The 23,995-nt window shown below is 44.4% G+C and overlaps 3 protein-coding genes across 3 annotated transcripts in view; 2 read left to right on the forward strand and 1 right to left on the reverse strand.

The window, feature by feature from the left end:
• The window catches only part of ANKRD27 (ankyrin repeat domain 27), a 52,919-nt gene extending 52,191 nt beyond the window's left edge, over nucleotides 1-728 (reverse strand). The window contains exon 1 of the mRNA XM_090261095.1: nucleotides 645-728. The gene's annotated coding sequence lies outside the window, so the exon portion shown is untranslated. The remainder of the gene's footprint in view (nucleotides 1-644) is intronic.
• RGS9BP (regulator of G protein signaling 9 binding protein) lies at nucleotides 503-1,862 on the forward strand. Its single transcript, XM_090261099.1, has one exon. It carries the CDS (start codon nucleotides 897-899, stop codon nucleotides 1,602-1,604), a length of 708 nt encoding a protein of 235 aa, XP_090117225.1. The 5' UTR covers nucleotides 503-896; the 3' UTR covers nucleotides 1,605-1,862.
• An 11,186-nt stretch (nucleotides 1,863-13,048) lies between these two features.
• On the forward strand, nucleotides 13,049-22,648 carry NUDT19 (nudix hydrolase 19). Its single transcript, XM_090260549.1, has 3 exons — nucleotides 13,049-13,989; nucleotides 21,149-21,356; nucleotides 22,205-22,648. Exons 1-3 carry the CDS (start codon nucleotides 13,276-13,278, stop codon nucleotides 22,408-22,410), a joined length of 1,128 nt encoding a protein of 375 aa, XP_090116675.1. The 5' UTR covers nucleotides 13,049-13,275; the 3' UTR covers nucleotides 22,411-22,648.
• The last annotated feature ends 1,347 nt before the right edge of the window (nucleotides 22,649-23,995 follow it).

A 23,995-nucleotide genomic window follows, 5' to 3' on the forward strand; every position in this document is an offset into this window, starting at 1 on the left:
GGAGAGGGCGGGGCCGAAGGCAGTTCTGACACTAGGGAAGGGGTCCAAGCCTGATTTCTGGAAAGCGGGCTGAACCGAGATGGGGAGAACCGGGAGCCATACTGCCCGATGGATTACCCTTTACTTCTAGCTTTGGAGAACGGAGATGCCCAGTCCTACGAAGCACCCAACTCCGTCGCTGGCAGAGGCTGGGAGTCATGGTCTCTAGATTCTAGTCCCCTCACTTGCAAGGACGTTGAGTGACCTGGCCGCCCCTCCCCACCCACACTTTTCTTTAACTGGGCCTCAGTTTCCCAATCCGTAAAATCGAGGGTTAGGTCTGCCAAACGCTAATATTCCAGAACTGCAATGGGGTGCGGAGGAGGAGGAGGAGGAGATGGGGGACCTACACGTGACCTCCCTGCGCGGGGCCCCGCTTATTCCTTGTCCAAGGGATAGAAGCGCTCCACGAGGACGCGCGGAGTGGGTGGATCCTTCGAAACACGACCCGGCCGCCCTTGGCAGTGGCTAAGGCGGAGCGCGCAGCTCGCAGGCTAGCCCTGGCGACGGCACCAGATGAGGATGGGGACAGCAATCCGGTCTTCGCAGGGGGCCACCGTGGAGGCCAAAGGGTGCAGAAACTCAGCGTGTGACTCGAAACGTACCTGGGAGGATGGACGAGAGGACGGGAGGCAGCTAACGGGGCTCCCTCTCTGAGCCCGGTCCTCGGGGTCTCACATCGCGGGTCCCGAGTGGGCTCCGTCGACAGCACTGCAGTGCGAAACTAGTCTTGGGCCATGAGGAGAGTGCCAGCGGCCCGACCCGGGGCTGCGGTCGGCGTTGGCCGCATTCGGCCGCTCTGAGAATGTGAGGCCGAGAGGGGCGCAGGCGGCCAGGTTGTACAAGAGCGCACCGACATGGCGAGGGAGGAGTGCAGAGCGCTGCTGGATGCGCTCAACAAAGCGACCGCATGCTACCACCAGCTGGTGCTGAGCGTCGGCGGCTCGGCTGATTCGCAGAACCTGCGTGAGGAGATGCAGAAGATCAGCCAGAAGGCACAGGAGCTGGCGGCGGCTACCGGCGCCCCACTGACGACCGCGCTGCGAGACAAGGGCCTGGGCGCTGAGGAGCGCGCCGAGTTCGAGCGCCTCTGGGTAGCCTTCTCCGGCTGCCTGGAACTGCTGGAAGCCGACATGCGCCGCGCGCTGGCGCTGGGCACAGCGTTCCCACTGCACGCCCAGCGGGGACCGCTCGTGCGCACCGGTGAGGTGGGCGGCTCAGCTGCCGTAGCGGCGCGCGCCCTGAGCGTCCGCAGCCTGCGGCACGAGGCGGAGCGCGACTTCGACGTAGGCGAGCTGCGAGAGCTGGAGCGGGAGGTCCTTCAGGTGGGCAAGATGATCCACGACATGGAGATGAAGGTCAACGTGCCCCGCTGGACAGTGCAAGCCCGGCAGGCGGTGGGTGCGGAGCCTATGTCCGGTGCTGGCGACTCCGCCGCGGGCTTTGTGTCGGTAGAAGAGCGTACAGGGCCCTGCGACCCGAGCAAGGCCCTGGCTGCCACAGTTTTCAGCGCCATACTGCTGGCGGCTGTGGCCCTGGCGGTGTGCGTGGCGAAGCTGAGCTGACCGACACATGAGGGAATGACCTCTACAGTCAGGACTCAGGATGAGAGTGGAATCTGACATGTTTAAGGGGAGCAGTTCTATAACTCCATGTGTGTAGGTGTACTCGCGTGTTTCAAGCACACATCTGCCTGCAGAACGCGGTTTCCTCTTGCTGGGCGGGAAGGAGTTAATTTCGTGCGGGCTGGCAGGGCATTACCGCTAATGTCTGCAGGAGCTTTATGGCTTTATCCCCTATTAATAGAAAACCGTCCACAGTGACCCCAGATTCCTTTGAGTTAATGGGTTACCGCGTGTGCTGCTGGGGCGTGTTTACAGTGAGTCCGGGCTTGGTGCCACTATCCCTGCTGGCGACTCCCACTTTCTGCATGGGGCAGTTTGAAGAACCGGTTGATAAAGTGAAGTGTGGAGAAGCGGGGCTGTTTTGCTGGGGCGGAACGGGTTTTCTTCCTGAATGAGAGGCAGATTGCAACAAGATATAAGCAGGGTTTTTTTTTTGTTTTGTTTTGTTTTTTGTTTTTTTTTAATTACTGTAATCCTTTGGGCCCCTACATTTAGGAGATTGCAAATAGAAGTTCATGCAAAGTGCTTTCTCGATGGTTTACGATCGCGCTTCTTGACAGAGCTTATCCATTAGTCAGTCACTAAAATCAGTTAGAAGGGGTTTGGTTCTGTTTAGGAAAGCGAAGGGCCAAAGAACCTACCTTCGGGTGATTGGAACCCCTGCGCACACTGCCTATTTATAAGGGATCTCCCCCGCCAGCCTGGGAACGGTGCAAGCCAGGGACTTTCTCCTTCGCTTTGGCTTATTTTTGTTCCAGAACTAGACCAGTTTTTGATTCTCCTTTGAGGGAGGGCTGGGAATCCTCTTTGGAGCCCTTTATCTTATCTATCCCTTGGAATTTGCTTGTCAGCCAATAGGAGCTAGCTTTGGAAGGGGTGCAGAGCTCTCTGACCCCAACAGTGCCCCCTAATGGCCTATAGTGGCATCACTGGCGCACAGAGTTTTGAACCAATTAGCCAAGACTGAGAGAATGTTAACACCTTTAACTTGGAATTTAAGAAGCGTTTTAAAAATAATCATTTAAAAGAAAAATCACATAAAAAGATTGTGTACTATCAAAGCTGGATTTTTTTCCTAAAGAACATTTGGCCACGAATTTATATGTGCCAAAAAGTCAAACATAGCAGTCTTTTCTTAGATACTTTGGTTACTAAATATACATCTGCATCTGTTTTTAAAATTGATCTTGAAGGCAGGAGGTAATAGCAAAAACTACCAAAATCATAAGTGTAGATGACATGTGACCTTTATTGATTTTAGATAGGTGAAGGGAGGGAGAGAGAGAAAAACATCAATTTGTTGTTCCACTTATTTATGCATTCATTGGTTGCTTCTTGTATGTGCCCTGACCAGAGATCACACCCACAACCTTGGCGTATTGTGATGACACTCTAACCAACTGAGCTATCCAGTCAAGGTGGTCCTTGCTTCTTTTGGTCAATAAATAAGGCAATGTAGAAAACACCCTGGGTCTTAGGCTGGAATTATCCTGAGCAGCGCTACCACCTCCTACTTGTTTCAGAGAGAGCATCTGTTGAGGAAAAAGATGCATTTAACTCCCTACAGCGCTTTGGTTTGGCTGAAAACTGACAAGAATTTTTTTTTCTTTTTTACCCCAGAAGTGAGAAAAGGGACCAGGAGGAGGGAATTTGAGGTTTTGCATGAGGGCAACTTGCAGGGCCAAGGGACAGAAGCAAATAGCAACAGGAGTGCTGTCTGGGCACCCAGTCCTAACTAAGGATGACACTTCCAGCCCAGCCCAGCTCACTCCCACTCCTTGGTGTTTGGGGATGATGCTCTAACCAACTGAACTACCCAGCCAGGGCCTCTGTTCTTATCAAGGTGTTTTGTTCTTAAAAAAGAAATTGTTCAGGCCCTGGCCAGGTAGCTCAGTTAGAACATTATCCCAATACATCAAGGTTGTGGGTTTGATCTCTGGTCAGGGTACATACAAGAATCAAATAATGAATGCATAAATAAGTGGAACAACAAATCTCTCTCTCTCTTTCTCTCTCTCAAATCAATAAATAAATTTTAAAAAAGAAAAGAAAAACAAAATTTTCATCAGAACCTGTTAAAGAAAGAGCCCATTATAAATTGAGTAATCCGCCCTGGCTGATGTGGCTCAGTGGATTGAACGCCAGCCTGTGAACTGAAAAGTCCCCAGTTAGATTCCTGGTCAGGGCACATGCCTGGGTTGCAGGCCCATCCCTGGTTGGGGGCTTGTGAGATGCAACCAATCACACATTAATCTTTCTCTCCCTCTCTTTCTTCCTTCCCCTCTCCCTAAAAATAAATAAAACTTAAAAAAAGAAAGTTGTGTAATCCATAGAGAGCAATTGGGACTATTTTTTTTTTTTTTTTTTTTTTTTTTTTGCTGTCACTCCACCTACTTGGCAGATCCTTGAGTATTTACTTACACCAAAATTAGTGATAATGTTGCAACGAGGCTGAATTACAATTAACATATTTATCCTATAGACCTGTTAGCCTAAACAATTCTGAGTTTGAAAAAAAATTTTTGATTTTGACAGTATGTTTATTAAATCTGAGGACAGTAAAACAAGGAAGGGATTAGGATGGAAGAAGCAACAGGAGAGCCTAGACTGGGCTGCTTTGGCTCACTGGGAGGTCAGAGAAAAGGGGCCTTGGAGACAGATTCAGGGGGTTAGCCTAGGATGAGCTGCCGCTTGCCCATTCCTCCCTAGAGGGAGATCACCTCTGAAAATTTTAAATATTAGTAATATTTGGCATTATTTGTAGTTATAACATTGCCTGATAGAACTTTTGCTCTATGATACAAGCAAAATCACTTTCTGTGTGAGTAATAGCCTGCTCTCTCTAGGTTTCTGCTCTCATTTCTATATATAATTCGAGAAATTGCTTTCTGGTAGAAGCCTGACTTAATTTAGATATTTAATATCTGTTACTATTTTTCTAAAAAACATTTGGTATCATCTTATACCATGATACAAGTAATAGAAAAAAAAACACAAAAGTTCAACATGTTTAATATAATATATACATGAAGAGGTCAACGTTAAAGCCTATGGCTGAGAACATCTACTTCCCCAAATTAAAGCTACAAGTTAAAGGATAGATCTTTGCTTCCAAAGTAAAATGCTATTGTGAAGTAAAATCTCTTGTGAAGTTAAATACCTATAAAGACAAAACATCCTTGGCTTCTCTTTTGGGAAAGCAGTACTGCTTTATGTGCTACTACAAAGAAGACAAAAACTTGGAATGTCAAGACTCTTATCATGGGAACTTTGAACTACTGCTATTAGTTAAAAAAAAGTAGGAGAAAAAAATGCCTACTGGCAATTTTTTTTATGTGCTCTAAGAACTTATACTTTTAAATGCCATAAGGGAAACTATTTTTGGTAAATAACAGTAGAGTATAAATTTCATGGTGTACCTAAGGTTTACAGTAAGCTACATATGAGATGTGTGATGTCGAATGACTAAAAAGTAGCTCTGCTTGAAGAGAGTTCACGTTTGCATGCAGACCCTGATGATGCTGCATTTTCCTTTTCAATGTGCACATTGATATGTTTTTAGCGACTTGGTTGCTTTCCAGACTGTAGTTCTCTGTTCTGTAATGAATGCTTGTCAAGGGTGCGAGCCTCAGAGTGTCGGTCTCTATGTCAGTCTGAGAAATGAAGTGCTGTAGGACTGGCTTCTGTGTTCTTTTAGGGCAGGCCTCCTCCGAGGCCTGACCAGCTGCAACTGGCAGGGGCTCTGCCTCTCTCTCCAATACCTCAGACAAGTCACTGACCTCCCTGTGCCTCACTTCCCTCATTTGTGAAATGGGGGTTCCTCATTAACTCAAAGGTCCCTTCCAGAGCTTAAAACATTTATCAGAATGCAGTTAAACAAGAAAGGGTTATTTTGTTTGTTTTTTGATGTTACTTGTTTTGGTGCATATTGAAATGGAATCTTCCAGTTTGGTGGTTATTGTCTAAAATTAGTTGGTAAAATTCCATGTGAATTTTAAAAATCAGAATGAACTAAGCTTACTGTGATTTTAGTCCATATCAGAATTAGTGGATGGACTTAAAAGCAAATTTGTGTAAATGCTACTTATTTATAGTATTTATTTTAGATTAGGAATTTAAATTCAGACTCTAAGTCAAAGTCCAAGAAAGCCTAGTATTTATTAAACAGTTTGTTGTACTCAGAAGGAGGACCACCTGAACTGATTCTGGGAAAATAGATGTGAAAACCTGTCCTTTGTCATGGAGGCTGGAGAATCCTATTCTGTAAGTCACCCGATGCCCTCAGAACTGTAACTACATTGGCTGTCTGCTGTATGTGGCATCAGATCCAAAGTGGAATGAAAAGTTTTGTGTCCCCTATTTGAACGATGCTTCTAACTAAAATGTTTATTAATAAGTAAAAAATTAAAGATAACACGCATTTATAACTTTGTCAAAAAAGGCACCCACAAATGATTTAGCTATCAACTAGTGTGATTTAAAAAACATATTCTGAATATTCTTCATACCCGCTTGAATTGAAGTGAATGTCCTGATCAACATATTTACCCTTCACAGATTTCATTACACAAAGAGGTGTTCAGAAATACTCCAGGATTATAAATTGTCGATTGTTGTTCTACAATATGATTATACTCACTTTTTTTTTTTTTTTTTTTTTTTTGGCTGTGGTCAACACAGATCAGTCATATTCAGATATTGTTTATTTGGCTCTAAGGAAGAGACTAAAAGAACAGGAGCTGCCCACATGCCACAGCCTTGTGTCCATGAAGACTAAGCGGATTTCCGGAAAAGCATTCCTCTCTCTCATTCACGTGTTTTATCTCATTCCACAGAGGATTCTGAGTGTTTTCATTGCAGTACTATGAGATCTTGGGCATCTTTGTTCTTTGGTGTGTAAGTTTAGAATTGTATAAGCTTAAGGGTTATATGACAAAAGTAAATAAGCCAAATGAGAGCTCCTGTTGGCATACTGATTTTGAAAAGTCCTTTTAATATGCTGTTGTCAGAAGGCAAAGTTGAGTGTCCCCTGTTTGTATGTATGTGTGAGGTATATAGAAAACAATCTTCAAGGAAATATACAGAAATGAAAATATTTGCTAAGGTGGTGGGACTGTGAATGGCATTTTTCAGTATTTTTATGTAGTGTTGTTATATGGTTTTTACAATAAAAACATGAATGCTCTTATCACCTAGAAAATGTTATTGTTATTAAAATATATTTTTTACAGTTAGGATCTCAGTTATAATGAGAAACAATTTCAGAACCTTCCCCCACCCCAAAGAAAAGCAAAAGCACACTTTGAAATATGGTATCAAGGCATACAGGTTAAGAGCACTGCCTATGAGGCCCTGGCTGGTGTGGCTCAGTGGATTGAGCAACAGCTTGTGAACCAAGGGGTCGCCAGTTTGATTCCCTGTCAGGGGCACATGCTTGGGTGGTGGGCCATGTCCTGCATTGGGGGCGTGGGAGAGGCAACCACACACTGATGTTTCTCTCCTTCTCTTTCTCCCTCCCTTCCCCTCTCTAAAAATAAATAAATAAAATCTTTTTTTTTTTTTTTTAAAGAGCACTGCCTATGGCACACCTAAGTTAGGATCCGACGACCTTAAAGGAGTTCCTTAATCTCTCTGACCTCAACTGCCTATCTTTACAATGGGAGTAATAATAGGGTAAACTTCATAGGAATGTGGAGATGACTTTTTCCAGGCGCAGGGCTCAATAAATGTTGGCTACCACTGCTGTTATTGTTTACCATACCACTTTGGAAGCCAAAAAATGGGATGGTTGCCAAAAGAAAAACACCAAAAGTCAGTTTGAAGATTAAAACTAGAAAAACTTGTTAAATGAGAGGAGATATTTAGCAAAAAGGTCACGACTACAGAGGGAAATTTAGGTTGATGGAGAAGTTGGAATCCATACATTTATGAAGTCAAACTTATTGAGGTATAATTTAAATACAGCAGTTTTGAGTTTTGACAAATGTATATAATTATGTAACTATCACCCCAGGCAATCAGAGAGGGAAAACTCTACTCCAAAAAACCTCCGCTGCCTTGCGGCATACCTCCTCAGGGGAAAGGCTAAGGGAGTAAACCCCAACAGAAAATCCGGAGCCGGAGTCCCTAAGGCGGTTTGACGTTGTAGTCAACACCGGCAACTCCTGCGGCGCACCTGAAGCCAAGCTGTATTGACTCCGTCTTTCCCTTGGACCCTTCAGCTGCGAAGAGACGGGGGGGTCTGCTGCATGGGCAACAGCAGACCCTCCATATCACCCTGCCCAGGCTCTGTAGCTTCAGCTTCACTGGAGAGGACACTCCAGCGTCATCGCAAGATGTCGATTCAACACGGGAGGAGACAGATACCGTGTCACTCCCGAGTCGGACTGCACAGCCATTCTCGGCGGTGCAGATAGACTCTTAAGAAGCTACACCATCGTCTCTCGAGATGGACGGCTGCCGACGACGACCCCAGGCAATATACAGAATGTTTCCATCAACCCCCAAAAGTTCCCCATGTCCTTTTGGAGTCGACTCTTTCTCCCACTCTAGGCTCTGGCAACTCGTCGTCGTCGTCGTCGGCAGCCGTCTGTCTCGAGAGACGATGGTGTAGCTTCTTAAGAGTCTATCTGCACCGCCGAGAATGGCTGTGCAGTCCGACTCGGGAGTGACACGGTATCTGTCTCCTCCCGTGTTGAATCGACATCTTGTGATGACGCTGGAGTGTCCTCTCCAGTGAAGCTGAAGCTACAGAGCCTGGGCAGGGTGATATGGAGGGTCTGCTGTTGCCCATGCAGCAGACCCCCCCTCTCTTCGCAGCTGAAGGGTCCAAGGGAAAGACGGAGTCAATACAGCTTGGCTTCAGGTGCGCCGCAGGAGTTGCCAGTGTTGACTACAACGTCAAACCGCCTTAGGGACTCCAGCTCCGGATTTTCTGTCGGGGTTTACTCCCTTAGCCTTTCCCCTGAAGAGGTATGCCGCAAGGCAGCGGAGGTTTTTTGGAGTTAGAGTTTTCCTTCTCTGATGTGCCCTGACTGGAAGATCGAACCAGCGACACTTAGCTCGCAGGTCGACGCTCAATCCACTGAGCCAAACCAGCCAGGGCTAGCTCTGGCAACTACTGATCTGATTTGTCTCCATACTTTTGCCTTTTCCAAACATCATATGAATGGAATCCATACAGTTTTGAGAAAACAATGTTGTGAACCTTTTAAAAACGCTGAGAAAGGTTTTACATGGTGATTATTGGTGCACAGGATGTTACTGGTCATTTACAGGTGAGTTTTGTTTCACTGCGGTGACGTCTTGGTTTCTAGGCAGGGGGAACCAACTCTCCTGTTACTGTTGAGTCTCCAAGACAAAGCCACTTCTGCATGGCTAGCCCTGCAGATCAAATTCTCTTCTTTTCAACTGAAAAATCCCTGATAAGTAATGGATAACAGAAATGAATTTGGGCTTGCTGAATGAGAGATTGAAATAAAAGCCCACTTGGAGCTATAGGTAAGAAGCAATATGACATGTTTGTAACCTTTTTTCTTTTCAGGATTATGCATGTTCTAATAAATCAAATCAGGAAATTTCTTATTGTAAAGATAGCTAGGGAGGACAAGCAGAACACAGGAATGAAGAGTCAACTTTCCTTAGCTATGAAGTAAGCAACTGTCATCATTAACAAAGTAATTCACTGTCTTGTGACTGAATGGCACATGGTAACTGCTAGCACTAGTAGGGGATGGCTGTGTGCACTTACTGTCAGGCCTAAGGTCTAGCTCTGTGCCCATGGCAGTCAGGGCTGAGCAGGGCACTCTGAGAACATGCCAATAGGTTTGGAGACAGATTTTGATACTTGCTGGTGTGAGACCTTAATTAAATAGCAATGAACTGTCTTTTCATGATCTCTTGCCCACTTTTCTACACAATTGGAGTTTTTTATCTTTTCCATGTTTTTCTAATTCTTAATCCTTTTTAACAGGCATTACAGATCATTTTTCCATTAAAAAAAAAATCTTAGGTTGTCTTCTGGTGTTTCTGTCATAATAAAGTGATATATATGGACAGAAAGTATGCCAAATTCACAGCCATGTGATTGAGCCATTGTAGAAATGGACTTCCCAGCCCTCAGTTAAGTCTCAGCTGACTTGCTGACCACCATCTCATGGGAGACATGAGTCAGAACCACCAAGCTAAGATATTCTGAAATTCCTGGTCCAGAGAAACTGTGAGATGGTAAATGTTTATTATTTTAAGCCACCAAGTTTTAGAAGAATTTAACAGCAATAGATAAGTAATATATCCATAAATTTTCCCTGTGAGCAGAATGCAATAGATTTGAATATATTTGTATCTTGTTCGCTGCTCAGGCTCTATTCTTTGCTTCTGTTCTGGTCCTTGGCTACAGTTCAGATGACTGATCTTTGGATACATACATAAAGTGGTACTGCATCATCATAGAGCCACCCAAGACCCACATGGCAATGTGAGGTTCTGGGGACTGTTCTGCACTGGTTAAGATCTCGCCAAGTGCATCACTTTGCTATGTATTCCAGGACTTGGCCATCTCACTTAGGAGTGGCCAGCCTTCGGGAAAACCAGTTAATATAGAAATAAACATTCATACCTATAAAACCACGGTGCTACTTTATAGCGAAGAGTGTGTACTTCCTTAAGGCACTGAACCCCTCTGTGAATGATTTCTTTTCTGTGAAATGGCAATAGATATGTCCACCTTACAGGGTTTCGAGGATTATACAGCTAATCGTTACAAAGTTCCTAGTGCCTCACAGTAAGTGCTTAGTAAATATTAATATTATTTCTCCTAGGGTTGCAGGACTGTTACTTCAGTCTCCTAAGCTAGAACCTTCCTCTTCCTTGCTCTGCATATTCAACCAATTACTACATCATATCAAGTTTTTCTCCTAAATACTCTAAATCATTCCCTTCTCCCCACATCACCCCCTCTTGTTACAGAAACAAGGGAGTCCAAAAATCCCCAGAGCTTGCAGCTGGGGGATGGGGAGAAGGAAGCAGCTTTTGGAATGCCTCCACATGCCTGAGGCTGGTGGCTAGTGTCTTTCTTATGCAAATGGCTTTAATGCATCCAAAGCCTCAGGCAGATGGGAGGAGTCTTGAACCACGGGACAGTATGGAGAAAGCACACAGAGCCTACGTAAGGACCTGTGAATGGTCAGAACTGTTTGCAACACCCACTGCATCAGATGACGCAGTCAGGGATATATAAGCAGCTGCAGACATTTTAGCGGGGTCTCTCAAGCTCTCGTTCCGGCTCTGGCTCTCACTGGCACTCTGGCTCTCGCTCTGGCGCTCGGACTCGGACTCTCTCTGGCTCTCGCTCGTGCTCTCACTCTGAGACTCTCGCGCTCTGACTCGGGCTCTCACTCTAGCTCTCGGGCTCTCTCGCTCTCGCTCTCTCGTGTGTGCTCCCTCCACATGGCTTGGTGAAGGGGCCTTCTCCATGTGGCTTGGAGAAGGGGTCTCCAGGCTGCGTTAAGAGGCTCTCGCCATGCAGTTTTGAGAAGGAGAGAAGATCCACACGGTTTGCAAGAAGAAGGCAGTTTTGCAAGGAGGCTGAGAATCCAGGTGGTTCTGCATTGAGAGCTGGAGGGCACCACAGCACAGAAAGGACCTCCCCAATCAGGATTGAATGATTGGCAGCTGCTGGTAAAGCTGAACTGTGTTGGGAAAGTAGGGAAACGGTTTCTCTGACTTCCCTAAAACTAGCCTGGTTTGGAAGGGGGGGAGGCAAGGATATGTGTTTGTGGTTATTTTAAAGAGCATAAGACTTAATAACAGAAATCCACAAATAACTAAATCTATATAACTGTTAAATAAACAATTCTTTTTCTTTTCACCAAACTCTGGTATTGAGAGTTATAATTTTGGCGGCGGGCAATCGGGCCCCTAACTAAAGAGCCCATGGGTTTGTTTTCAACTGGAGCAGCCCAGGGGTTCTGTAACACTCTCGGCAGCCATTCTCCTAGTCCAGGCCCTCATTATTTCTTACCTAGCACATTCCATGGGCCTCCAGTTCAGCCCCATTCAATCAAGTCTCCACACTGGTGTCAGGGTGACCTTGGAAGATACGAGTTTGATCATGTCACTGTGACCTTTTACAGCTTTCCATGGCTCATAGCACTGGAACCCCTGGGGTGCAGGGTACTGTTAAAAGCACAGGTTCCAGGATGCCACCCAGACGCTACGATTAAAAGTGATTCCCAGAGCAGAGAGCCACAGGGAAGCAGTTCAGAGAGGGGGCTCAACTGTGGATCCTGCAGACACAAGGTGGATGAAAGTTTGCAGACCCTGTTGGGGCATGTGCCCTCCCTCGGCCTCCATGTGTGCTTTTCTCAGTATGAGGCCCCATTTTCTGTTGCTAGGATGCGGAGAGTACACAGGGATTTGCACCTTTAAAAAATAATGCTAACAAAAATCAACCTAAATATTGGCAGTGTCATCTGTGGATTCTCCCCCCAGGAAATAACCCATATTAAAATGATAGCTTGTATATGAGGCTCAGCAAGAGTAGAGTCTGTAGCTCATCCAGAAAACATAATGAATGTGAGATCAACCAATTATAACAGCAAATGTGGGAGAAGCTGTTGGCGACTTATCAGGAGTCGTAAAAGAGAAGACTCAGGTTTAAACAGGCTCTTTACAAGAGATAGTAATGTTTCTCTTGGAGGTGAGAATGTTATAGCTACTAAAAATGTGGAGCAAAGAAAAATTCCCAGCTCTAGGCCTGGATTAAATATCTCCCACGAAAATGGAAATCTTCAAATGACCTAAGATGCTTAAAGTGATCCTAGGTGCCTTAACAGGTTAAAAATACAGGTTCCAGGATGCCACCCCAGACTCTGATTCTGAAATGATTCCCAGAGCAGAGATCCACGGGGAGCAGTTCAGCGGTGGGGATCCCCAACTATGGATTCTGTAGACTCAAGGTGAATGAAAGTTGGCAGACCCTCCGGGAGCATGTGTCCTCCCTTGGCCTGGAGGCCAAGGTGTCCCTGATGACCTTGGGAGGCATGGATTCAAGGAGGACCTTTCACACTCAGGCCGAGCAGTGGAAAATTTATGATTTGGCATCTGGTTCATCCATCAGTTTCTCATTGGTGCGGTTCACATGAGCCTGCAAAGCTTGGACACCTGCCCTTGGACACCTCTCCTCCCCTCCCCTCCCCTCAAAAAGGAAACACATCCTCTTGTCAACAAAGGCCTAGTTCTCAGCTTTTGGTCGGGTAGGTGCCACCAGGCCTGGCGTTGCATTGCACTTTTACCTGGGCAGGTCACGTGCGCCCCTAAGCATTCTTGTTCTTGGTCCAGTGTCCTGAGTGAGGATCGTGCGGCTTTCCTTTCCCGCGGCTGTGACAGCTCTGGTCCCGTGGACAGCGACCTGGATGGAGACGAGAGCACTGGAGGCGGTGCTTGCCCGCGTCACGCCCCTGTCATAGGCAGGTACCAGGGAAAGCCCAACAGCCTGGGTTCACAGAGCACCCGGAGTTCTACGAGCCGCGGGCTTCTGTCCTCAGGCCCAGAAGGACCACTGGGGTCGTAGGGTCGGTGCGTTGGAGCGCTTGCCCCGAGGCCAAAAGCCATGAGCGGCGTCCTGCGGTCGGGCTCAAGCCGCTGGCGGCAGGCGGCCACCATGGTGCTGGCGGCGGGCTGGACGCACCCAAGCCCCACCGCCCCGTCGCTGCCCCGGCCTCCAGCTGAGGGTTTCCGGCTGCTGCTGGTGCAGCGCTCCAATCAGCAAGGCTTCCTGCCCGGCGCGCACGTCTTCCCGGGCGGCGTAGTGGACGCGGCAGATCGCTCGGCCGACTGGCTGCGCCTCTTCGCGCCGCACCATGGACCGCCGCGTTTCGGCTTGGGCCCCGCGCCACCCCAGCGCATCACTTTCCCGGTGCTGCCCGCCGCGGCTCCGGACACCGCCGGTGAGGACGGCGCTGCGCTGCCGGATGACGTGGCTTTCCGCATCTGCGCCATCCGCGAGGCCTTCGAGGAGGCCGGCGTGCTGCTGCTGCGGCCCCGGGCCTCGCCGACCGCGGCGCCCGAGCTGGGCCGCGCTCATCCCCCGCAGGCGGACCTGGCCGCCTGGCGCTCCCGCGTCCGCCGCGACCCGCGCCAATTCCTGCACTTGTGTGAGCACCTCGACTGCACCCCCGACATCTGGGCGCTGCACAGCTGGAGCGCCTGGCTCACGCCGTTCAGTCACCGCGGCGGCCGCCGCTTCGAGACGGCTTTCTTTCTGTGCTGCCTGCGTGAGCCGCCTCCGGTCTACCCGGACTTGGCCGAGGTGGTGAGCTGCCAGGTAGGGCGTCCTTACGACGCAGAGTGGGGACCCCGGCGGGAGGCTAAGAGCCACCCAGAACCTGCCAATAAGGGCGGTACAGCCAGTAAGTGACTGAGCGGGCATGGGACCCAGGCAGTCCGTCCCCCAGCCCTGCAGGCCAAAGCTAGGACCTTCTGGTGAAGCGCTTTCCGCGGCTTCACAGCCCCCAGGCCTTGACTCCACTGGCGGAGCCGCTCCGGCGATTCCAGGCGCCGAGCAGACCGCCTATCAGGCTCCAGGCGCCCTCCTAAGCACTTTACATACATGAAGTCATTTCACCTTCGCAGCAGTTTAATTCTGTCTTCAGAAGACACACTTTATGTGATTTAAATATTTTTGAATTTACCCCTGACCTGTGTGGCTCATTTGGTTGGGCGTCCTCCCGCAAAGCGAAAAGGCCTATGGTTGGATTCCTGGTCAAGGCACATGCCTGGGTTGCGGGCAGGTCCCCAGTTGGGGTGCGTGAGAGAGGCAACCGATGGATGTTTCCTTTTCAAATTGATGTTTCTCTCCCTCTTTCTCTCTCTCCCCTCCCCTCTCTCTAAAAGTAAATAAAATATTTTTTTTCCCCTAAAGAAAGCGGTTTACTTAAAAAAATCTTTTAAAATTTATCGAGTCTTGGTTTAGGGCCATGTGTATTGCATATTTTGGTGAATTATATGCTTTGCACCCAAAAAGAATATTCTGTTGTGTTTGAGGGAGTGTTTATAAAAATGACAATTAGGTTAGATTCCTTGATAATGTTTCAGGTTTTCCATTTTTACTTGTTCCATCAAATACTGTACTGAGAGAGGAATGCTTAAATCTTCAACGAATAATTGTAGACTTGTCCTTTTTCTTTTCAGTTCTGTCAGGTTTTGCTTTATGTATTTTAGAGTTTCCTTGTAAGGTGCTGCATAGATATTTAGGACTCTTAAAGCTTGATGGACTCACCCTTTGATTATTATGAAATAGCATTCTTTATTTCTGGTAATACTCTTTATTCTGAAATCTGAAGTTTACTCTGCCTGATACTAATATAGCTACTCTGCCTTCCATTTGATTAGCAATTGCATAGTGTATCTTTTCCCAACCTTTACTTTTAACCTATCTGTACCTTTATATTTAAAATGTGTTTCTTGTAGGTGGCATATAGTCTAGCTTTTTTATCCAATATGACAATTTCTCCCTTTTAATTAGAGTGTTTAGATCATTTATATTTAATGTCATTATCAATAAGATTAGATTCAAGTCTACTATCTTATTGTTATTTATCTGTACCATTTATTCTTTATTTAAAGATTGTATTTATTTATTTTTAGAGGGGAAGGAATGGAGATAGGGAGAGAAACATCGATGTGCCAGAGAAACATAGATGAGTTGCCTCTCACACGCCCCCAACTGGGTACCTGGCCCACAACCCAGACATGTGCCCGGGCTGGGAATCGAACTGACGACCTTTCAGTTCACAGGCCTGCACTCAGTCCACTGAGCCACACCAGTCAGGATTGTCCCATCTATTCTTTGGACTGTTTTTCTTTTCCTGACTTCTTTTGGATTAGTTGAGCATTTTTAGGACTCGGTTTTATCTCCATTATTGACTTACTAACTATATCTCTGGTATATCTCTTTGCCCAATGCTCCCCTGGTTGGAAGTCTAGTGGTGACCCTTACAGTTTAGGAGACGAGTGCCTGAAGGGGAAGAAGGGGGGATGGGGAAGGTGCTGGTGTGCTCCCTGCTGGGTCTTTTGTTTTGTGAGTTTATTTCTTTCTCTCTTGCCGGTGGGAATCTTAGAGGAGATGTTCAGGATGTTTTCAGCAGAATGTTTGCCAGTTTGCCAGGTGTGCTTGCTCAGGGTTGTGGTCTTCACTGATTGGTCACTGCCAGGGCAGTGGGTTGTTAGTCATTGCAGCTGGTTTTACTGTTTTCTAGGCCTGTAGCTGAGGCCTAGATGTTATTTCTGGGAGGTGACCTTCTGCATCTGGCTGTAAATTGTTTGGCCAGTTTGTTCAGCTGTCTGTTTCTCTTTTCCACTTGCTCTGGCCGGTCTCAGAACTCTATACTCAGTTCACCTCATTTGTTTTTATTTTCTCACGCATTCGTCGGCAGCCGTCCGTCTCGAGAGACGATGGTGTAGCTTCTTAAGAGTCTATCTGCACCGCCGAGAATGGCTGTGCAGTCCGACTCGGGAGTGACACGGTATCTGTCTCCTCCCGTGTTGAATCGACATCTTGCGATGACGCTGGAGTGTCCTCTCCAGTGAAGCTGAAGCTACAGAGCCTGGGCAGGGTAATATGGAGGGTCTGCTGTTGCCCATGCAGCAGACCCCCCCTCTCTTCGCAGCTGAAGGGTCCAAGGGAAAGACGGAGTCAATACAGCTTGGCTTCAGGTGCGCCACAGGAGTTGCCGGTGTTGACTACAACGTCAAACCGCCTTAGGGACTCCGGCTCCGGATTTTCTGTTGGGGTTTACTCCCTTAGCCTTTCCCCTGAGGAGGTATGCCGCAAGGCAGCGGAGGTTTTTTGGAGTCAGAGTTTTCCTTCTCTGATGTGCCCTGACTGGAAGATCGAACCAGCAACACTTAGCTCGCAGGCCGACGCTCAATCCACTGAACCAAACCAGCCAGGGGCTTCTCACGCATTACGATTCTGCATTTCTCAGTGTTCAAAATGGTGGTTTTATAGGTTTTGTTCACTTATTTATTTATTTTTTCACAAATAAAATAGTGCTTTAATTATATTCTCTCTTTGGTTTTCTTTTGTGTCTTTAGTTTTAAACCAAGTTTCTGTCTATACACATAAGAAAATAAACAACAGGGAGCTGTTCCCTGCTCGCCCTTCACGGAGGCAGGCAGGGTGGCTCTGCCAACGTGCAAAGAGCCGGACAGGTGCCACCACTCGTGAGCGCACATCACCTCATAAAGGGAAGGAGCTGAAAGTCACTGAAGTCACATAACAAACGCTCCCTTTGGCTTTCAGCAATGCACAGAGGTGACAGCAAAAAGGTTTTATGTTTATTTATTTTTAGAGAGAGGGGAAGGGAGGAAGAAAGAGAGGGAGAGAAACATTGATGTGTGAGAGAGACATAAATTGGTGGTCTATCACACATCCCCAACTGGGGACCTGGCCTGCAACCCAGGCATGTGTCCTGACTGGGAATCGAACCAGTGACTTTTCAGTTTGCAGGCCAGCACTCAATCCACTGAGCCACACCAGCCCCACTTATTTATTTTTCACATTGTGTTGGAGGAAGGTAATATGGCACTCGTGGCTAGGAGAGGAGGTTCTAATAAATAATTCTTAACTTGGTTAAGTCCAGTGGTTCTCAATAGGAGATTCACCCACCCCACACCCAGGTACATTTGACAATGTCTGGAGACATTCTGGGTTGTTAAAACTCAGGGATTTCTTCTGGCTTCTACCCAGTAGAGCCTAAGGGTACTGTTAAACATCCTTAAGTACACAGGACAACCTCCCACAACAAAGCGTTATCTGGTTTAAAGTTGTCAATAGTGCCGAGGTTCTAAAACCTAGTGGAAACAGTGGAATTTAGAGCCACTCCCTGCCTCTCCCCAAGTCTGAAGCCCAGATTTTTAGATGGAGTAGCTTCCTGAGTTTCTTCATCTGTAAAATGATAGTGTGCATAGTTGACCTAAGGACTGGAAATACTTTACATAAAGTACTTGAGCAGTGCTTTACTAGTAACAAGTAACCAATAAATGGTAACTCCTTTTACTCTATGGTCTGGACTAAGTGGGTCGATGCCTGTTTTTCAACCCTTCATCTTGATTATTATTACTGAACTCACATAGAAATGACAAAGCAGAATGATTTGTAAATAACTTAAAGATTGGGTGGTCCTGTGAGGCCCAAGCTTTGTTTGTAAAATGCAGTCACCTAACTTGAGAATAATCTGGGGTGCTTGTTATACATAAACTGCTGGATCCGCTAGACTGAAGATTTAACAGGTTTCTTAGGGGATGTATAAGCGTGTACAAGCTCGTAAACCTTTGGCCTATTATTATCCAAGGTAGAAATCAGTATCAACTCCCTGGGGTTGACTGTGGGAATCAGTTTTCCCCAGCGTAAATGGATATCACAGGGGAACAATTTCTGACATAATTCCTATTGAGTTCTATTTTTCAGCTGTTTTAGACTTAACTGGCATGCTGATTTCAAAACTGCAGACAGTTTTCTTCTATCACGTCAAGTTTTTCTGTACAGCTTATCTTAATGTGACCACTCTAGGCTGGATCTAGCCTGGATCGCGGGAAGCACTAGTGCTCTCCTATTGACTGAGAGCAAACCTCCCTCAAGTGGGAAGGGGTAGGGGATGACCTTGGAGACCAGCGACAGGTTCACACTTGTCTAGGCTATTCAGTTACACATGAGACAGTGTGGTGAGAGGTTGTGTGCCACTCTATATAGTGAATTGTATTCCGAAGTGTAGTCCGAGTTTTAGTCGTATACAAGGAGTTAGCAGAATTTATTTTTTTATTTACATACATACTTATTTTCTTCCTTCAGATCATGTCAGCCTCTGCTATTTCTCATCCTAAGTGCCTAAACAACCCTGATTCATTTTGTTATATCTGTGGCAGTTTCACCATTCCCAGTCAAAGGACAAACATCAGCGCAATTGTCAGGCAAGCCTATTTGCATATTTTAAAGTAAAACTTGGTGATCAAAATAAGTCTGGGGCCCCTCAAAAGTTTGCAAGCAGTGTGTTGAGAGTTTACAGATGTGGATGAAGGGAACACATGATCAATTGCCATTTGGTATACCTATGGTTTGGCGAGAGCCCAGAGATCATTCAAGTGCCTGTTACTTTTGTATAGTGAAAACGTCAGGATAGAACAAGAAAAATAAATGCAAAATAGAGTATCCTAGTTTACCATCAGCTCTACACCCAGTGCCTCATTCAGCTGAAATCCCAGTGCCAGTTTTCATTGAACTACCCTCTTTCGAAAAACAGGAGTATGGTGAAGAACTGACAGCAATGATGAAGATTTTGAAATTGAAGCTGACTCAGTTCGTAAGGGATTTGATCAGCATTAGTTGAATGATTTGGCACGAGATTTGGGACTACCCAAAAAGGCTTCGGAACTCCTAGCATCAAGACTGCATGAGAAAAACTTGCTTGAAAAAGGAGCACAGGTATCCTGCTTTTGATCAAGAGAAAGTGCATTTCTGCAGTACTTTCAAAGAGACAGTGGCTTTGTGTATTGCCATAACATACATGGTTTAATGGAGTAATTGGGAATTCTAATCTATAATGCAACTGAATAGCAGCTGTGCATCGATAGCTCAAAGTGGAGCTTTGCCACAATGGCAATTTATTTGGTGCAGTCCCAATTGGCCATTCAGTTTATTTTCATGGAGAATATGAAGACATAAAGAGAGCCACTGGTCTTTTGCAATATCACAAGCACAATTGGATCATCTGTGTTGACCTTAAAATGGTCTGCTTCCTTCTTGGTCAGCAACGTGGATACACCAAGTATCCCTGCTTTCTGTGTATGTGGGACAGCAGAGCTCGTGAGAAGCATTGGGTGGAGTCAATTGGCTTCCAAGATCTGACCTCAACCTGGTGATCCAAACATTCTACATGAGCCACTTGTTGACAGAAAGAACATTATTTTCCCACCTCTGCACATAAAACTGGGTCTCATGAAGCCATTTGTTAAAGCTTTGCCAGCTGAAGGAGACTGTTTCAAGTATCTCATTTTGGCATTTCCTAGCCTGTCATTTGAAAAGATAAAGTACCTTAATGCAGTATTCCCTCACTTATCGCAGGTGTTATGTTCTAGACCAACCCGCGATACGTGAAAATTCATGAAGTAGGAATCTTACATTTATTTTAGTATTTATATATATTTTAAGGCTTTATAAACTCTTCCCACACACTTATAAACCATTCCCAGTCCCTTATTAACCGTTTCCACACTTTCATAAACACTACTTATGTTCTTAAACATATTCTACACTCTTAAAGCTACGTAACTTTAACAACATACGTATACAGTAACGCAAAATCCCGCGATATAGCGAAAAATCCGCGATAATTAAATATAATATTTTTTAAAAATCCCACGATACAGTGAGGCCGCAATAAGTGAACCACAATATAGAGAGGGACTACTATATGTATGTTTGGTAGCAGAACTTTACTACTTGTACACAATTTGACTTACAGTAACAATATATAGCCTTTATATGAATAAAATAACTCAATAAATATTCAGGTAATTTTTTCGTTATTTTTCTTTGTATGTACATTTTGTATGATTTTGGGGACAAAGGAAAGGTATCCTGTACCTTAAAAAGTTGACGTGGTAGAGAAAAACGGGTTATTTTTTGATTCAGATGCCAAAAGTTAGTAGAAAACAAGTGTCAGATCTAACTCAACAAAAATTATGTTCCCCAGTGTATTTAGTAAACCAGTTAAACAAAGACCTTTTGGAGTTATTCCATAGTCTTTGAATCATCTTTTTTTTCCAAATGTGTATGGAAGGAAGGCTCTGGAAGGAGGGTAAGTCACAGCACTGAGGCCACTTAAGTAAAATAGGCAAACACTGGCTGGTTGACACTCTGATGTTACGACATTCCTGTGACTGTAGACTGAGTTATGCCTCTTGGCTTTCCCTAAAGCTCCTACTTCTCCCGACTTTTTACCCTGTTATATAACACATGTATACATCACACTACATTTGGGTTGCTGAAGGCCCCATAGGGCCTGAGAGAGCTTTGTCTTATCCACTACCACATCCCTCAGGGCCTAGCCAAGGCGCTTATTTATGGAAGGAACAAATGGGCACTAAGTTCTCAATCTGCTGCCATGAGTTTACACTTCAGGGTCTTCTTTCCTTTGGAAATGACCAGGACTACTTTGCCTTCTAGGCATCTCTTGCCTTTTATGCTGAATGACTGTCAACCCTTGGTGCGCTATCCTGGTTTATTTACTAGTTCTCAGGGTCAGTATCTGAATAATCAACCTCTTAAGGGGATCAACCCAGTTTTCATCACCAAACCTTTTCATGTTGTCTCAGAGGAATTAACTTTATATCTTCAGTTAGATCTTAGGTACTGATCTAATGATCTCAAATCTTCTGTTGTCTCCGGAGTAAACTTTAGGAAACCCTACGTTTGTCTTCCACAGTGGTCATCTCCGTCAGAGGCAACTGAAAGTTTCATATCAAAAGAAATTTGGTTGGCACCCCCACAGTTCTATGAAATAAGAAGACTCGAAAACTTTGCCTCTCTCTCTGACTTGCACAAATTTTGTTTGGATCGCATATCAGAAGGGGTGGAAAGATGGATGCCAATCTTGTTATTAACTGCTGATGGACAGATCATCCTTTTACCAGGTAAGTCAGTGAAGCATCAATGCTTTTGTAGTATTCACAGTTAATTCATTGCGCTGTGTGGCAGTATTGCCCAAAACAGAGACATGATTTATAGTCTGTTTTATATACTGCAGTATTAGTAATTAAATAAGGTCAAATTCTATAAAATCCTTTAGTATTTATTATAACCAGAAGTTCTGAATAAGTTACTTTATATCCTTTTATATTTATGTAAATGCATTTTCTAGATATTGATGAAGTTCTTTCATATTAACTCACTTTTTTACATTTTAGTTTTGAATTATGAAAACTTGTAAACTGTCAACCTATTTGAATTAGGTAGTTTGTTGGCAGTCAGTTGTTGGGTATGTGTAGGATGGGGATTTTGTGGCAGTTTAGAGTGGGGCTTTGTGACTGTCTTACTTATGGCTCCCTGTCTCAGTTCCCACAATAGTGATAGTATTTGTTACTTGTCCTGTAGTGGGAGAACTTAGCAACTTTGATGTATAAATGATGATTTCTCTAATTCAATCTTAGAATTACTAGAGCAGTCCACATTAAGGCCAATATTAATATTGACGAGGATAAAGAAAGTCATTAACTATATAAAAGTTATAGTTATGATGAAAAAATGCCAGTCATAAATATTTATGTGCCCAAAGAAAATTCTTGACTGGGGAATTGGCTAGGGAATGTGGGTATTAAAAACACAAGAAAGAAATAGAGGTAAACTCATACCATTAGGGTTAACAACTCTCTCAGTTCTAAGCACATGAAATAGATTTAAAAGCATACTAATTTATATATCACTAATGTATTGGAATGTTTTATAAAATAACACTTTGTGGAATTAAAATATTATTTTTCAGGAGATGAGCTGTACTTAGAAGATTCAAAGTTTTTAGAAGATTCTTTGTCCAATGAAAAAAAGACTAAAGAAATCATGAAGGAAGGCAAGAAATTTCACCGAATAGTGGTACACAGTGACTATCTTTATAGTGTCCATGTGACTGTTCAGTCGAAGTATAAATGGGTTTATCCTAAGACCTATGTAGTAAATAAGAGCCATTTATAATGTATTGCTTATTTGTAAGCTGGCCTACTTGAAGGTGTCCTAATAAATAATGAGGGTTAACTAGTCTTGCTTGGAACTTAAGGAACTTTGTGCTTATAAAAGTTATAGTACAGTCTTTAATATTTCAAGTGTATTATGGAGCTCTCTTTTATTCTGTAAACCTTACAGTGTCACATAAGTATACAGTATTAATGATCTTGTTACTGAAATAAGAAAATAAATTTCACAAGGGTTTCCACTTCTGTATTGTTTTATTATCAAAAGTTTAAATAAGCTGTTCTACTGCCATTGTTTTTTGAATGTCCATTGTGTTAGCACTTTCACTGACGTGTTTAGGAGATCATGCATGAATTCCTTAGACTTTCTGTTAGAGTTAATTTAAGGGTGTCTCATTACATGATGAACAATAGACTTATACAACTTCCAGGTGACAATGTCATTTTTTGGTAATGTCTTTAGCTTGATGATTGAGATATAATTCTGTTGAAAACCAAATAGCGTTAGTTATTAGGTTTATTACCAAATTGGAAATCTATTTTAGTTAATATTTTAAAGAAATATGAAGCCATAACTGTTTTTACTTTGTAGTGCTAGTTAATTAAACAGAGAGGTTAGAGAGATATAAAATTACTCATCATTCAATAGTGTTTTTAATGATGTTTATTTTCGGTATTTTTAATATGGGTAATTTTTTCACCTCTTCTTAGGAGGAATAATGTTTATTGATTAAAGATTAGAAATGGTTAAGATGCCAATTGTATTTAAGATTTTTGTATTGTGCATTGTAAAACGGATTTCATATTTTATGAAAGGTTTTAATTTTTCTACTTATAAAATAGAGGTATTGATGAATTAAGTTTATGTTTATTATTTAATCCTGATTAGGGGAATATTATCTAGATCAGTGGTTCTCAACCCAGAGCACTTTTGCCCTTCTGGAGATACTTGACCATGTCTGAAAACACTTTTGGTTATCACAACTGAGAGTGAGGTGCTACTACTATCTAGTGGGAAGGGACAGAGATGAAGTTAAATATCCCACAATACACAGGACAGCTGCCCACAGCAAAGAACTATCTGGCCAAGGCTGAGAAACTGATCTAGAATAAAATGCACTTTTTTCAGTAAATGATTCCAATACGTAACTTTTTAAAAAATTACTCTTTTAATTGTTCTTTACAGTTGTCCCAATTTTTCCCCCGTTGCTCTCCACTGCCCCGCCTACCCTCCCCACTCCCGAATTCAGTCCCTACCCTGATGTCCATGCCCATGGGTCATTTATACTAGTTCCATGATGAGACCCTTCCCCTTCTTCCCCTCTTCTCCTCCTCCTCCCTCCCCTTTGATCTCTGTCACTCTGTTCCCTGTTTCCATGCCTCTGGTTCTATTTTGCTTGTTTGTTTTTTTTCATTAGGTTCCTATATTAGGTGAGATCATATGTTATTTGTCTTTCATTGCCTGGCTTATTTTGTTATAATAGTTTTCCAGTTCCATCCATGCTATCACAAAAGGTAGGAGTTCCTTCTTTCTTTCTGCAGCCTAGTATTTCATTGTGTAAATGTACCACAGTTTTTTTATCTGCTCA

Source organism: Furipterus horrens, unplaced genomic scaffold, assembly GCF_987537825.1.
Source record: "Furipterus horrens unplaced genomic scaffold, mFurHor1.1.pri manual_scaffold_13, whole genome shotgun sequence".
Lineage (NCBI taxonomy): Eukaryota > Metazoa > Chordata > Mammalia > Chiroptera > Furipteridae > Furipterus > Furipterus horrens.